This window comes from Trichosurus vulpecula, chromosome 2, assembly GCF_011100635.1.
Source record: "Trichosurus vulpecula isolate mTriVul1 chromosome 2, mTriVul1.pri, whole genome shotgun sequence".
In the NCBI taxonomy this organism is placed as follows: domain Eukaryota; kingdom Metazoa; phylum Chordata; class Mammalia; order Diprotodontia; family Phalangeridae; genus Trichosurus; species Trichosurus vulpecula.
Genome location: NC_050574.1, coordinates 121105204 through 121122503, shown reverse-complemented (window position 1 = coordinate 121122503; position 17300 = coordinate 121105204). Strand labels below are relative to the sequence as shown.

General features: G+C 38.8%; 1 protein-coding gene across 1 annotated transcript in view; it reads left to right on the top strand.

The window, feature by feature from the left end:
• The window catches only part of UVRAG (UV radiation resistance associated), a 416256-nt gene that overhangs the window by 31802 nt on the left and 367154 nt on the right, over positions 1-17300 (top strand). Inside the window, exon 2 of the mRNA XM_036745375.1 lies at positions 2989-3106. Within this exon, the coding sequence (XP_036601270.1) occupies positions 2989-3106 (118 nt within the window). The remainder of the gene's footprint in view (positions 1-2988; positions 3107-17300) is intronic.

Here is a 17300-nt window from a genome sequence, read left to right as displayed (position 1 = left end):
TAGGTGATTGTTGGTTTTAATCCTAGCTCCATTGGCCTCCAGAATATCATATTCCAAGCCCTTTGGTCCCTTAATGTGGAAGCTGCCAGATCCTGTGTTATCCTGATTGTTTTTCCACAATATTCAAATTGTTTCTTTCTGGCTGCTTGCAGTATTTTCTCCTTGACCTGGGAGCTCTGGAATTTGGCGACAGTGTTCCTAGGAGTTTTCTTTTTGGGATCTATTTGAGGAGGTGATCTGTGGATTCTTTCAATTTCTATTTTACCCTCTGGCTCTAGAATATCAGGGCAGTTCTCTTTGATAATTTCTTGAAAGATGATATCTAGGCTCTTTTTTTGATCATGGCTTTCAGGTAGTCCAATAATTTTTAAATTATCTCTCCTGGATCTATTTTCTAGGTCAGTGGTTTTTCCAGTGAGATATTTGACACTGTCTTCCACTTTTTCATTCCTTTGGTTCTCTTTTATAATATATTGATTTCTCATCAAGTCACTAGTTTCCACTTGCTCCAATCTCATTTTTAAGGTAGTATTTTCTTCAGTGGTCTTTTGGACCTCCTTTTCCATTTGGCTAATTCTGCCTTTCAGGGCATTCTTCTCCTCATTGGCTTTTTGGAGCTCTTTTGCCATTTGAGTTAGTCTATTTTTTAAAGTGTTGTTTTCTTCAATATTTTTTTCAGTATTTCTTTGGGTCTCCTTTAGCAAGTCATTGACTTGTTTTTCATGGTTTTCTTGCATCATTCTCATTTCTTGTCCCAATTTTTCTTCTACTCCTCTAACCTGCTTTTCCAACTCCTTTTTGAGCTCTTCCATGGCCTGAGAGCAGTTCATGTTCTTCTTGGAGGCTTTTGTTGTAGGCTCTTTGACTTTCTTGACTTCTTCTGGCTGTATGTTTTGGTCTTCTTTGTCACCAAAGAAGGATTCCAAAGTCTGAGACTGAATCTGGGTGTGTTTTTGCTGCCTGGCCATGTTCCCAGCCAACTTACTTGACCCTTGAGTTTTTCGTCGGGGTATGACTGCTTGTAGAGCAAAGAGTACTTTGTTCCAAGCTTGAAGGGATGTGCCATTGATTTCAGAGCTATTTCTGTACAGCCAGCTCTGCAACCCCAGCACTCCTCCTTCCTCAAGAACCACCAACCCAGACCTGATGCAAATCTTCAGCAGGCTCTGCACTCCTGCTCTGATCCTCCACTTAATTCCTCCCACCACGTGGGCCTGGGGCCGGAAGTGACTGCAGCTGTAGTTCTGTAGCTGCACCTCCCCCACTGCCCCTGGGCCGGTGGCTGAACTGCGAACTCTGTCCCCCGCAGCTTTTCCCACTAACCTTCTCTGTTGTCTTTGGTGTTTGTGGGTTGAGAAGTCTGGTAACTGCCACAGCTCACTGATTCAGGGTGCTAGGGCCTGTCCTGCCCGGCTCCTGGTCTGGTTGGTCCTGCTGCCTCCCACGCTGAGCTCTGCTCCCCTCCACTCCATGCGCGATAGACCTCATCCAGCAACCATCCATGCTGTCCTGGCCTGGATCCCTGCTTCCCTCTGCTATTTTGTGGGTTCTGCAGTTCTAGAATTTGTTCAGAGCCTTTTTTTGTAGGAGGGACGTGGTGGGGAGCTCATGCAAATCCCTGCTTTCCAGCCGCCATCTTGGCTCCACCCCAATATTGTCATTATTGGTTTCTTTTTTCTGAGAGTTTGAAAATCTATAAGATATAAAATTCTATGAATTTTAGAATTAGCTCTTCATAACTGGTTCCCTTCCTACCTTTCCAGTCTTATTAAAACCTTCCTTCCCTCCATATACTCTATGATACAGTGACACTGGTCTCCTTGCTGTTCCACCAACAGTTCATCTCCTGATTCTGTGCATTTTCATTGGCTGTACCCTATGCTAGAAATGCTTTGCTTCTTCATCTCTAGCTCCTGGCTACTTTTATATCCTTCATATACAGCAAAAATTCCACCTTCTGCAAGAAACCTTGCTTGGTCCTTCTTAATGCTAGTGCCTTCTCTCTGAGATTGTCTCCAATTTGTCCTTTCCATTCAATTTATCCTAGCTTGTTTTGGTACATAGTTTTTTACATGTTGTCTCCCCCATTAGACTGTGAGCTCCTTGGTGAGCAGGGACTAGTTTTGCTTTTTTCTCGGCATTTAGCACATCACCTGACACTTGCTTCATAAATACTTGTTGACTTGATTTGAGATTATCTGGTTCCTCTTTCAGTTTATCTTATGTTCTTGTTGGCTCATTTACATGGCTATTTATATAACTTTTGAGTTGCCAGCATCAGTGATTCAAAATAACACATGCTCTACTATTGCAGCCATCATTGGAAGCATTGTAGGAGAGGAGAGCCAGAATTGCGGGTGGAGGTCTGACCAAGGCTGGATGTGGGTGAAATACCATTTACATTGAACTCTCTCAACAACTTGTTGTTGGATGGAATAGCCTGTGAGCGCCTACTATTTTCGACTCTTCTTTTCTTATCTCTGATTGCACAGAGGAGCTTCCAGACATCTGAAAACAGTGCAGGGTGTATGTAATTATTACAGTCCCCTTTACTCCATTTCAGATGGATTTTTTTTAGCATACTTTCTGTGGGGGTGAGGTGGGGAAGTACTACTTTTTAGGGAGTTTAATTTAGCAGACATTTATTAAATACCAGCTATTTGCAGGGCACTATACTAGGTGCTGGGGAAAATAATAGTAATTCCCTACATTTCTACAGTACTTTATGCTTTTTGGAATTTTGTTCACATCTATGTTATTTCCTTCTCATATTGATCCTGTGAGGTAGATGGGTGAGGTGTCATTAATTTTATTGGACAAATCAGAAAATTGAGGCAAAAAAGAAAGTGATTTATCCATAGTCTTTGGAAAATAAATGAATAAACAGCATAATCGCGTAGACTTAAAGATGATGAAAAGTAAGATTTCCAGAAATTTTTCCTTAGGGAGAAAGCTAAATGACTTTTTTTTCCCATTTTTTTTTTTTAGCGCCGTCTTCGACATCTCCGGAATATTGCTGCCCGGAACATTGTTAATAGGAATGGCCACCGACTCCTTGATACCTACTTCACCCTTCACTTGTGCAATAGTGAAAAGATATATAAAGGTAAAGGAAGCTATGTATTGGAAGCCATGGGCTGTTACATCCCATTCTTTTCTCATATCATTCCCTACAAGTATGTTTATGTAGGAGTTTATCCTTTTGAAACATGTTGAGAGACACCTGTGGGTTAGTGATTTGGGATCAGAGAACCTGGATTTGAGTTCTGGATTATTTCCTTATGACCTGAGGCAAATAATTTTGCCTCTCTAGTTTGTGTTTCCTTATATGTATGATGAAGAACTTAGACTAGAAGTTCTCTAGATACTTGCCATTTTTAATTCTAGACTCTTACAGTTTTTTAATTGAAAATGAATAGCAATTCTCATTACATGAATTAAAAGAACATTACTTAAGTTAGGTTGCTTGAACAGCAGTAACTCTTATATTTTTTATTATGAGTGTTGGTTGATGTTTGTCTTTAACCCAGACTTATTAGGCTGGTCCTTAAAAATAATACTTACAAATCATCTTTCCTTGCATGGTTTGGTTTGTCTTCCCATAGTCAACAATCACCTCTTTTAAAAAAAATAAATTTTATTCATATCTTTTGTTTTTATATTACCAAAATTCCTCCCAGAATATCTCTTCTTCCCCCCTCCCAGAGTGTCATCCTGTTTCGGTTTCACTGTGTGTTGTGGGGGTCATCTTGAAAGAATTCACAGACTCAGACTGTCTCCAGTTCAAGCAAGGGCATTTTTTGAGAATTATGCTTCTTAGAAAGTAGGCTGGGCTCCAAGAAGGAATCCATAGCTTAGCAAGACATGGATTTTTATAGAGCAAAAGATGCATTTACATCTTTACAGAATATATGTGAATATTTAAATATAGGAGGGGTTCATTGATATGGGAGGAGTCTTAGCCTTGGTGGAGCTGTGTATGTGGTTACCCAGATTGCATACAGGAAAGCCTGCCGTGGAGGGAGTATAGGGATGGGTGGGATGGGAGGGGGAGGGACATTTTCATATGATAATGATGTTATGATAGGCCTTTCTATGTCATAAGTTCACCTTAGGACAGTTCTTTGCTGTTACTGTTCAGGCGTCCACTTAGGCTGTGATTTAGTGGTCAGACATCCTGGTCCATGTCCTATTGGCTGCTTTCTGATTGGCTGGCTCTTGTGGTCCTGTCTGAGACTTGATGGATGCGCTTGACACACCTGCTGTTCTAGTGAGGCATTGAGGCATTTGAGGAAGTTGAGATACTGGGTGTGGTAACAGTGGCTAGATTGGGGCTGGGGCAGTGGCTGGATTCCATCAATCCCATATAACAAAGAATATTTTTATAGAGAAAAAGAAAAAGAGAAAGAAGGGAAAAATCAACAAAATTGACCAATACATTGAAAAAGTATGAAAATAAGTGCAGTATTCCACACCTGTGGACCTCTTGCCTCTTCAAGTGGAGGAGTGGGAAGGGGATGACTTATTGTGTCTCTTCTTTGGGGCCACGCTTTCAACAAGCATTTATTAGGCACTTTCTGTGTGCAAGGAATATGAACATTGGATACAAAGTAGGGTAGAAACATTTCCTATCCTAAAGGAGCTTTCATTCTAATGGGGAAATAACAAGCAGATAACTAGGTAATACAGGTATACACTGTCAGAGCAGAGAAGGTATTAGCAATGGAGGAAGAGGGGGGGGGTGGTAGGGAAAGTCTTCCTGAACAAGGTGGGACATAAAGTGAGTTTCAAAGGGAGCCCAGGGCTAATAAGAGGTGGAGTTGTGGAGGAAGACCATTCCAGGCATGAGGAGCAGCTAGTGCAGTGCATACAGAGATGGAGTGTCATCCCCCAGAAACTGCAAGTAGCCCAGTGATGGGGATTGTAGAGTGTGTAGAGGGCAGTGAATGGGAAGAAGACTGGAAGGGTTTGAAGATAAGGTAAAGACTTAAGGAAAAGTTAGACTATATTAATAACTCTGGTTCTACTTTTGGGATCACTTTTCGAAAGAAATTAAGCTGTGAATGTTTGTGGCTTCTTTTTGTCTATTGAATTTCATGTGCTGTGGATCCTGAAAGAAATAACAGTTTAAAATGAGCATTACTACTACTACTACTACTACTACTACTACTACTACTGCCACTACTACTACTGCCGCTACTACTACTACTACTACTACTACTGCCACTACTACTACTGCCGCTACTACTACTACTACTGCTTCTCCTCTTCCTCTTAACTAGCATTTGTATAACACTTTTGTTATCTCGTTTAAACCTAACAACCACCTTGGGAGCAGGTGCTGTTATTATCACTATTTTACAGATGAAACTGAGGCAAAGACAGCGATTTGCCCAGGGTCACACAACTGAAGCATTGGAAGCAGGATTCAAACTCAGGTCTTCCTAACTCTTGAGTCCTACTCTGTATGTACTGTCACCTAGCTCTTCTGCAGCTTCTTCTGTTGCCTTATCAATAACGAAACTGATATAGTCATTTGATTGGTTTTATAAAAGAGCAAGAACAAAGAGTTAATGGAACACTGGACTGGGAAAAAGAAAACGTGAGGTCTAGGTATAGCTTTGCTGTTGTCTACTACTTGAATTGGGGCAAATTATTTCTCTCTGAACCTCCAAGTTTCTCATCTTTAAAATGGGCACGTGTGCAATGGAAAGAAATAGGGGGTTGGTATAGATCAGAGGTGTTAGGACAAGCAGCCACATTGCTGCGTGAACCAGATTAAAATGTAATTAGGAAATATTTAACAAAATAAGTAAAAATACAGTAGAAAATAAAAAAAATGTTAGCGTGTGATTTTCTAACTCAGTATATGGCAGGAGGCATCCTTATGTAGGGTTTAGTGGCCCTGTTTCTATTTGAATTTGATACCACTGGTCTGGACAACTTCTCAGGGCTCTTTCAATTCAAATTTTATGATCTTAGGAATATGCTTACATAGTACTTAGTTCACAAAGTTTGTTTTGGACTTAGAGATGGGACAACAGATTTGAAAGTGCATGGTAGTCTGTAAAACTCTATGTAATTACAAGGTTTTAGTAATAGCTATAATAACAACAAAGATGGTTATTAAAAGTCAGTAACAATAAGTATAGGACTTTGAGAATTCACATTTAGTCATGGGATAAAGGTGAAAAATTCAAGTGACATTTATTTTTTAAATTGAATTTTAATTTTTCACTTAACAAAAGTGCACCTTCTTTCCTTCTTCACTTGTTCCCCAAACCCACCCCTAATCCCCCTAAAAAAAAACCTTTATAAGATACATTCATAGTCAAGTGAAACAAATCCCTGAATTGCCTGCATCCAAAAATCTTGCACCTTGAGTCCCTCCCTCCGTCAGGAGGTGGGTAGTTTCATCTAGGATCCTTTGGAATTATGGTCAGTCATTTGTTCATCAAAGTTCCCAGGTTTTTAGAGTTGTTTGTCTTTACAGTATTGTTCTTCTCAGTTCAAGTGAGGTGACTAGGTGGTGTCGGTAGGTGACAGCTATACTTTGGAGTCAGGAGACCTGAATTCAAATTCTGCTCCAGATACTTGCCAGTTGTGTGACTCTAGGGAAGTCACTTACCCTCCGTCTGTAAAATTGTAATAATAATAGCACCTACTTCCCAGGATAAAGGCTTAAAATGCTATAGAAATGCGAGTTATTATTCTCAGGTTTTTCTGAAATTGCCCTCTTCAAAATATCTTCCAGTACAGTAGCATTCTGGTTTTATACAATAATTTTGTTCAGCCATTCCTCATTTGATGAACATCCTCTCAGTGTGTAGTTAGTTCTTTCCCACCACAAATAGAGCTACTATGAATATTTTTGTATATATGGGTTCTCTTCTTTGATCTCATTGTGATATAGACCTAGTAGCAGTATCACTGGGTCATAAGGCATGCACAATTTATTAGGTTTGGGGCATGATTCCAAATTGCTTGGCAGAATGGCTGGGCTAGTTCATAGCTCTATATACTGTGCATTAATGTTCCTGTTTTCCCACAGCCTCTCTAACATTTGTCATTTTTGTTTTTTTGCATGCTTTGGAAACTCAGAGTTGTTTTATTTTGTATTTCTCTAATTATTGGTGTTCTGGAGCATTTTTATATGACTGTTTATGGCTTGAATTTTTTCTCGTAAAACTGCTTATTCAGATCTTTTGACCATTTTTATCAGTTGGGAAAAGGCTCTTACTCTTTTAACGTTTGAATCAGTTCCTTATATAGCTTAGAAATGAGGCCTTTGTCAGAGCAGCTTGATTTTTCCTGCCAGTAAACTCTTTCTTTTAATCCTACTTGTGTTAATTTTCTGTGTGTAAAAACTTTTTAATTTTATGTAATCAAAATTACCTTCTGTGATCCTCTCTTTCATTTGGTTATGAACTCTTCTCCTATCCAGAGATCACATAGTCACATCACATATGATGATGTGACTTTTTATGTATAGATAATAATTCCAATTGGAGTTGATATTAGTATTTGATGGAGGTGTTGGTCTAAACCTATTTTCTGCCAGCCTTCCTTGAGTGAGGGTAGTTATTCCCAGGCTGGAGAGCTGGAGGTCATAGACAGAATCATTGATTTTTTTGCATACAGATTGGCAGTGATAGAAGAACAATCACTGATTCTCTGGGATTACATGCCTGTTCCAGTTAGCATTACCAGTATCCTTTTTGATTTTTAGGAGGTGGTTTTGGATTGGAGGCATATTAAAAATTCTGGCTCTAGAACATTTTCTGACACATTGCCAGTTAACGTGATTTTTACTGTGTTTTAAAGATGAAATCTACTTTTCTTCCAACACCTTATTGTGGTATGGAAGTGAACCTTGTGTTTTCAAAGGCTATGCTAATTAAATGTAAACTGTAGCAGGTGTTGCTAGTCTAGTTAAGCTCTGAGAGGTTCAGCACCAGTCTAGTGGTATAATTTTTTTCCACTGTAATGACTTGAACAACTTCTAAAGCATGGAGTAGGTTTCAATTTGCTTCACTGATCTCCCCAGTAGAATGCTTATGCTTGAGATTGTTATTTTTGTTTTTGCATCCCTAGTACCCGTTACAGGTCCTTGTACATAGTAAGTACTTAACAGAAGTTTATTGAAAGTTGAGTTGAGTAGAATTTAATTTTGTGGACTTGTCCAGTAATCACACAATAAGCCAGGGATAGAACTTGGATTCAGATCTAGGTCTTTTATACTCATGATACCATTCTGGCATCTTTTTTACTTCTGTATCATGCTGCTTGTCCTAGGACTTGGATTCCAATCTTGTCTTCCTTCCAAACTTGTTGCTCAGGACAAGTTTTGATGATTTTTTTTTTAGCTCTTTTATTACCTGAGAAATGTTGACATATGTAGCAGTATTCCTGTAGATAATGGACAAGCTCAGTAACACAGTATTGAGTGTTTTGAATTCTTCAGAAAAAAGATATTCTATATATACCAAGTTAGTATTATCTTTGCTGTTGGTGATCCCCAGAATAGTCTTATTTTGTTTTTCTTTAGGACTGGTTATCTATAGAATGAAAGCCTTTGAATTTTCAAAATATATCATATGTAGGATAATATTGCTACATTGTAAATAGATTATATGTTATTCTCATTAGAAGTAAATGACTCCTTTCTTTATTATGAATGTTTTTTATTGTTGGTGTTTCCTTGTCCTGAAGCTGTCATTTTGTTGTAGTGAATAGGAGTTAGTTGATTTTAGAATGCTATATTACAGTCAAACATTTCAGTAAAGCTTTTCTGAACACTCTTTGTTTTTCCCAAAGGGCTGTGGCTTAGTGTGTACAGGGCTGTCTGTTGCAGGGACTAGAGACCAGTCAGAAGGAGAGCTGCCATTTACTTCTCAAACTCCACATTTATGTGAAATATAATGTTGTATTTTCAACATTAATTTTTTAAATTTTGAGTTCCACAGTCTCTTCCACCTCCCCCACCCATTGAAAATGCAAGCAATATGATAACAGTTATACATGTGAAATCAGGCAAAATATATTTCTATATTAACCCTGTTGCCGCCCAAGAAAGCAAGAAAAGTAAAGTTTAAAAAAAAATATGCTTCAGTTTGCACTCAAAGCCTCTCTCTAGAGGTGGATGGCATTTTTTTTATCATGGGTTCTTTGGAATTATTTTGGATCATTGTATTGATTAGAGTAGCTAAGTCTTTCACAGTTGATCATTGTTACAGTACTGCTGTTACTGTATATAGGGTTCTCCTGGTTATGATCTCTTCACTTTGCATCAGTTCATATAAGGCTTCCTAGGTTTTTCCGAAACCATCCTGCTCATCATTTCTTATAGCACAACAGTATTCCATCACCATTATGTTCTACAACCTGTTGAGCCATTCCTCAATTGATAGGCATTCTCTCCATTTCCAATTTTTTGCCACCATTAAAAGAGCTGCTATAACTATTTTTGTATGTATATAGGTCCTCCTCCTGCCCCCTTTAAAAAAATTTTCTTTGGGATGCAGATCTAATGGTAGTATTGCTGGGTCAAAAGAGTATGCCCAGTTTTATAGCCCTTTGGGTATGGCTCCAAATTATTCTCCAGAGCGGTTGGATCTGTTGTCAAACATAGCGTTAAATCATTTGTGGATGACCTGCTCCTGGGTCAGGCTTTTGTATCTAGAAGAGTATCTACATTGAGTTGAGAAGGTGGGTGATAAGGGGATTTGGATTTCTGTACCCCAGCTTAAAATGTAGGACTCAGGGACTCTTGTCCAGAAAGGAAGGATGCTTAACAAAGGGTATTATGAATGTATTTGAGTGATGTCCTGCAAATCTTTTCAAAAAGGCTTTAGACTAAAAAGATTAGGGGAGAGGAGAAAAAGGAGAATTTTGCCACTAAGCTAGATATGGAGAGTATCTGTATTAAAGCAAGAATAGTAGGGTCACAGGAGACAAATGTAAAGTGACTCTGGATGGATGGGCCATATTCAAAAGAAATAAGAGAGGTAAAAGATGAAAGATACTGGAGTGGAATAGTATTGTATAGTAAGACAGTATATTCATAGGAGGAAATCTAGAAACGTGGGGGAAAAGGAGGATAACGGAGCATGGTGGAGCACACTTGGATAAAAATCAGTGGAGAGAGAGACAAGAGTGACATTTTCATTGGAGTATACTACAGATTACCCAGTAAGAAAGTGGAAGCAGATGAGTTTGGGAAATGTTACAAACCTGGCACAAAAACATGATAGAGTAGCGTTGGGGGCTTCAGTTACTCACTCAGACATTTGCCAGAGCTCTTTTTCCTCCTAAAGCAAAGGAATTAATAACTTTTTTGACTTGTTTTGCCTGTAATTTTAGCCTTTGAAAAGTAAAGGATCTGATTCTCCTTAAGAATGATGAATTAGTTGCTAGGATTTATATGGCACCTACTATGTGCTCGGTACTGTGCTAAGTGCTTTACGAATATCTTATTTCATGAGGTGAGAGTGATGGGGAGCTTGTAGGAGTTGTGTGAGAAAAGGAGAGGAAAGCTGGGCATAAATAGTATGACACAAACTCTAGATTTTGGGAGAGAAGATATTTCAAAGGGTTCAGAGGATGGTTAGGCAGTGTATTTCAGGGACTAAAATTATATAAGAGTAGTCAGCCTATAAAACAGAGAAGAGGAGCTCTCAAGAATGAAATATATTAATTCTCCCATACATATATAGGGATGCTGCCTCACATACTTAACTTCCAGTAAGTACATTAACTACTCATTTCTACTCCTCTGCTCCACCTCATTTACCACAGCTGTAGTCACATCCTTTCCAGTCATCTTACACCTTACTCCCTTCTACACAGTCTATAATCTACTGACTCTGGTCCCCTTTGATGTTTCTTTACCAAAAATCTCCATCTCCTGACTGTGCATTTTCTAGAATACTTTCCCTCTTCATCTCCATCTCCTGGCTTCCTTCAGGTCTCAGCTAAAATCCTGCTTCTGCCCTTTCCCCCTTCTTTTTTGCGTTTTTTTCTCTGTATATATTTTATTTAATATTTTAGTTTTCAACATAGATTTCCACAAGATTTTGAGTTACAAATTTTCTCCCCATTGCTACCCTCCCCCCCATTCCAAGATGGCATATATTCTGATTGCCCCTTTCCCCAGTCAGCCCTCCCCTCTTATACCCCTTTCCCCCCACACCCCCACATCCCCTTTCCCCTTACTTCCTTGTAGGGCAGGATAGATTTCTATGCCCCATCCCCTATATATCTTGTTTCCCAGCTACATGCCAAAAAAAATTTTTTTTTTAAATTTTTTAAGCATCTGCTTTTAAAACTTTGAGTTCCAAATTCTCTCCCTTCTTCCCTTCTCACCTACCCTCCCTAGGAAGGCAAGCAATTCAACATAGATCACACATGTATCATTATGCAAAACACCTCCACAATGCTCATGTTGTGAAAGGCTAACTATATTGCCTTCCATCCTGTACAGTCCCCCTTTATTCACTTTTCTCCCTTGACCCTGTCCCTTCTCAAATGTGTGTGCTTTTTATTACCCCCCAACTGCCCTCCCTTCTATCATCCCCCCCCCCTTTTTTATCCCCTTCCCCTTACTTTCCTGTAGAGTAAGATATCCAATTGAGTGTGTATGTTATTCCCTCCTCAGGTCAAATCCAATGAGAGCAATATTCACTCATTCCCCCTCACCTGCCCCCTCTTCCCTTCCAACAGAACTGCTTTTTCTTGCCACTTTTTTGTGAGATAATTTACCCCATTCTATCTCTCCCTTTATCCCTCTCTCAATATATTCTTCTCTCACCCCTTAAATTTATTTCATTTTTTTAGATATCATCCCTTCATATTCAACTCATCCTGTGCCCTCTGTCTATATTCCCTTCAACTCCCCTAATACTGAGAAAAGTTTTCTGAATTACACACATTATCTTTCCATGTAGGAATGTAAACATAACAGTTCAACTTTACTAAGTCCCCTAAGAATTCTCTTTCTTGTTTAACTTTTCATGCTTCTCTTGATTCTTGTATTTGAAAGTCGGATTTTCTATTCAGCTCTGGTCTTTTCACTGAGAAAGCTTGAAAGTCCTCTATTTTATTGAAAGTCAATATTTTGCCTTGGTGCATTATACTCATTTTTGCCAGGTAGGTGATTCTTGATTTTAATCCTAGCTCCTTTGACCTCCAGAATATCATATTCCAAGTCCTTCAATCCCTTAATGTAGAAGCTGCTAGATCTTGTGTTATTCTGATTGCGTTTCCACAATATTCAAATTGTTTCTTTCTGGCTGCTTATAAGTATCTTCTCCTTGATCTGGGAGCTCTGGAATTTGATGACAATATTCCTAGGAGTTTTCTTTTTGGGATCTTTTTCAAGAGGCAATTGGTGGATTCTTTCAATTTCTATTTTACCCTCTGGTTCTAGAATATCAGGGCAGTTTTCCTTGATAATTTCTTGAAAGGTGATGACTAGGCTCTTTTTTTGATCATGGCTTTCAGGTAGTCCAATGATTTTTAAATTATCTCTCCTGGATCTATTTTCCAGGTCAGTGGTTTTTCCAGTGAGATAGTTCACATTGTGTTCCATTTTCCATTCCTTTGGTTCTGTTTTATAATATCTTGATTTCTCATCAAGTCACTAGCTTCCACTTGCTCCAATCTAATTTTTAAGCTAGTATTTTCTTCAGTGGTCTTTTGGACCTCCTTTTCCATTTGGCTAATTCTGCTTTTCAAGGCCTTCTTCTCATTGGCTTTTTGGAGCTCTTTTGCCGTTTGAGTTAGTCTATTTTTTAAGGTGTTATTTCCTTCACTATTGTTTTGGGTCTCCTTTCGCAAGTTGTTGACTGGTTTTCATGGTTTTCTCACATCACTCTCATTTCTCTTCCCAGTTTTTCCTCTACTTCTCTTATTTGCTTTTCCAAATCCTTTTTGAGCTCTTCCATGGCCTGAGCCCAATTCATATATTTCTTGGAGGCTCTTGATGTAGGCTCTTTGACTTTGTTGACTTCTTCTGGCTGTGTGATTTGATCTTCTTTGTCACCAAAAAAGGAATCTAGAGTTTGAGTCTTGAGTTCGTTTTCGCTGCCTCTTCATGTTCCCAGCTGACTACTTGACCCTTGAGCTTTTTGTCAGGATATGACTGCTTGTAGAGTAGAGAGTACTTTGTCCCAAGCTTTAGGGTCCAAGCACTGCTGTTTTCAGAGCTACTTCTACTCCACTTTCACCCCAGGCTCTGTTACAGTAGCACTCCTCCTCCCCCAAGAACCACCAACCAGGACCGAAATGCAGATCAAGCAGGGCACAGCAAGCTGGGCTTTGTGCCCACAAAGCGCTTCTTGCATTCCCTCTCTGATCTGCTGCTAGATTCCTCCCACCGTGTGAGCCAGGGACTCGGGAAGCCGCTGATGCTGGTGCTCTGGAGGCAGCCTCAGGAGCTTCCTGCTGCTGCTACCACCACCATTTCACAACCTCCTCCACTCCCACAGCTGGTGGCCGGAACACTCTGAACTGGATCCCGCAGTTTCCCCCTAACCTGCTCTTTGGTGTTTGTGAGTTGAGAAGTCTGGTAACTGCTGCAGCTCAATGATTCATTGCCCCAAGGCCTGTTTTGGCGGGCTGACTCCCCGTCTGGTCTGTCCTGGTGTGGCCCATGCTGGGATGTGTTCTGCTCTCAGCACCATGCAATAGACCCTTCCTGGTGACCATCCAGGCTCTCCTGGGCTGGAAATCTGTTTCCATCTGCTATTTCTTGGGTTCCGCAGCTGTAGAATTTGTTCAGAGCCATTTTTTACAGGTGTTTGGATGGACTTTGTGGGGAGCTTAAGCAAGTACCAGCTTTCCTGCTGCCATCTTGGCTCCACTCCCCCTTTCCCCTTCTTTATATAGACTTCTACTTGGGCAGCAGATTATGTGAGATAATTTTCCTCACCTTTCATCTCCTCCCACCATGTATTTCTTTCGCCTTCCATTTTCTTTCTTATTTTCATCAAAACATAACAGAATCCTTTCCAAACCCTTTATATAGTTAGATTATGACCTCTGATGGTAAAATTCTGAGAGGATTGAATTTTGAGATGAGTCATTCCTTCCCTTTATTAGAATATAGACAGTTTACCTTTGTTTATTCCCTTATGATTATGATACATCATTCCTGTATTCCTTTTTATGTTTTTCTTGACTCCTTTATTTGTATTTTAAAGTTGCTACTCAGCAACTTTTCATTAGGAATACTTGGAAAAAATTTCATTTAATTAAATGGTTATTTTTTTCCCCAAGTAAGATTGTACTCAATTTTTCTGGTTAAGTTATTCTTTCTTTTTTAAAGCTTTATGCTTTTTTTTTTTTGGAAAATAAATTTTTGTTGATCTTTTCTGTTTTTTTTAATCTTGATAATTATTCCAAGTATCCTGTCCTTTACCTCTCCCAAAATGTTATCCTATATGACAAATAGTATTTTTAAAAAGGAAAAAGAAATAAGCACAACAGATCAATACAATGAAGAAGTCCAAAAACATGCAGGGTTCAACAGCTGTGGACCTCCCACATCCATGAAGGGTCAGGTTAGGGGTATCCTATCATATCTTTTTATTAGAGTCATGCTTGATCTTGATGTTTTGTTGCTTTTGTGGTGTGTGAGTTTGTGCGTCTGTGTGTGTGCGTGCGTGCGTGTGTGTGTTCCATTTACATTGTTACTTTGTACATTGTTTTTTTTTTAGCTCTGCTTACTTTACTCTGCATCAGTTCACGTAGAACTTTCCATGCTTCTTTGTATTCATCACACATATCATTTCTTATAGCACAGTAACATTTCATTACATTTATGTGCCACAGTTTTTTTAACCATTCCGCAATTGATGGCGTCTACTTTGTTTCTAATTCTTAGCTATCACAAAAAGTGCTGCTATAAATATTTTGGAGGATATGGGGACTTTCTTCATATTGATGGCTTCCTTGGGGTGGTAAGTTGTTCTTGATTGTAAGCTTATGTCTTTTGCCTTCTAGAATGTCTAATTCCAGACTTTCTACGCTGTTATAATTGTGTCTGTTAAGTCTTGTGTGATGCTGAATATTTTTTCTTTGACCTGCAAGCTCTGGTTTTTGGCCAGTGTTCCTGGGAGTTTTTATTTTGGGGTTTCTTTCACGGGAAAAGTAATGGGTTCTTTTTATTTTTTACTTTACCCTCTGGTTCTAAGAGGTCTAGACAGTCTTTTATGATTTTTGAAATGTAATGTGTTTAGGTTCTTTTTTTCAGTCATGTCTTTCAGGTAGTTAAATTTTTTTCTCTTTGATCTGTTTTGCAGACTAGTTTTTGCTATGAGATATTTTACATGTTCTTTTATTTTTTCAGTCTTTTAACTTTGTTTTTAATGTCTCATGGAATAGATTTGCTCATATCACCCTTAATAAACTCCATTTCTCCATTGTTCCAGCTCGATATGCTTCTTTTACCAAAAACAAACTTTTGTTTGGTATTTAAAGCCCCTTATAACTTGGTCCCTTCCTACCTTTCCAGTCTTCTTCTACCTTGATCAGGCTGGCTCCTTGCCATACTTCTTTTCCTAGATTTTCACTAACCATCTCTTTAATGAGCTGTTTTAGAATTATACTAGGATTTTAAAATTTATTGCCTGTAGTTGATAAATGCCATTCTCTTTCCTTTAAAAAAAATCAGGAGAACATCTTCTTCTAGTCCTGTAATATTTCTCCTATTCTCCATCATTTTTCAAATGTCACTAGTAGTACTTCAGTGATTCTGCCAGTTTCTTTTACTTTTTAAAAATTTACTATTTTTCCCCCCAGTTACATGCAAAAGTAATTTTTAACATTTGCTTTTGAAACTTTGAGTTCCAAATTCTCTTCCTTCTTCCCTCCTTGCCCTCCCCCCTCCCCCCTCCCCCCGGCTGCATTAAGAAGGTAAGTAGTTAGATATAGGTTATACATGTATCATCATGCAAAACAGTTCATGTCTTAACTCCTGTGAAAGAAAACATAGACAAAAAAGACCTCAAGAAAAATAAAGAAAGTAAAAAAGTATGATTCAGTTTGCATTCAGACACCATCACTTCTTGATCTGGGAGTGGATAGCATTTTTCGTAAATCCTTCAGAGTTGTCTTGGATCATTGTATTGCCGAGGATAGCTAAGTCATTCACAGTTGATCATCACACAGTGTTGCTCTTACTTTGTACACAGTACATTTCACTTTGCATCAGCTTGTGTAAGTCTTTCCCGGTTTTTCTGAGAGTATCCTGCTCATCATTTCTTATAGCATGATAGCATTCCATCATAATCACATACTACAGTTTGTTCAGTCATTTCCCATTGATGGGCATTCTTTTAATTTCCAATTCTTTGCCACCAGAAAAGAGCTGTTATAAATATTTTTGGACATATTAGTCTTTTTTATTTTTGTTTTTTATCGCTTTTGGGATACAGACCTAGTAGTGATATTGGTAGCTCATGTAGCCCTTTGGGCGTAGTTCCAAATTGCTGTACAGAATGGTTGAATCAGTTCACAACTCCACCAAGAGTGCATTAATGTGCCATTTTTCCCACGTCTCCTCCAACATTGGTCATTTTCCTTTTCTGTCCTATTAGTCTATCTAATAGGTATGAGGTAGTACCTCAGAGTGGTTTTAATTTGCATTTCTTCAGTCAGTAGTGAGTTAGAGCATTTTTTTTCATGTGGCTATGATACTTCATCTGAAAACTGTTCATAACTTTTGATTATTTGTCAGTTGGGGAATGGCTCTTATTTTTGTAAATTTGATTCAGTTCTCTATGTGTTTGAGAAATGAGTCCTTTATCAGAGAAATATGCTTCAAAATTTTTTTTCACAGTAACAGTTGCTAATTATATTTCCCTCCATCCTATTCCAACCCTAATTCCTATGCCCCTGTTTTTCTGTTCTCTCTCTCCTTTCATCCTGTTCCTCCTCAAAAGTGTTTTGCTTCTGACTACCCCTCCCCCAATCTGCCCTCTCTTCTCTTATCCCCTTCCCTCTTCCTTTCTTGTAGTATAAGATAGATTAATATACCCAATTGAGTGTGTATGTTATTCCCTCTTTGAGCCACTTGTGATAAGAGTAAGGTTCACTCTCACCTCCCCCCTTTTCCCTGCCACTGTAAAAGCTTTTTCTTGCCTATTTTTTTGTGAGATAATTTACCCCATTCTGCCTCTCCCTTTCCCTTTCTCCCAGTACATTCTTCTCTCACCACTTAATTTTATTTTTTTAGATTTTATCCTTTTATATTCAGTTCACATCTATGCCCTCTGTCTATATATACTCCTTCTAACTGC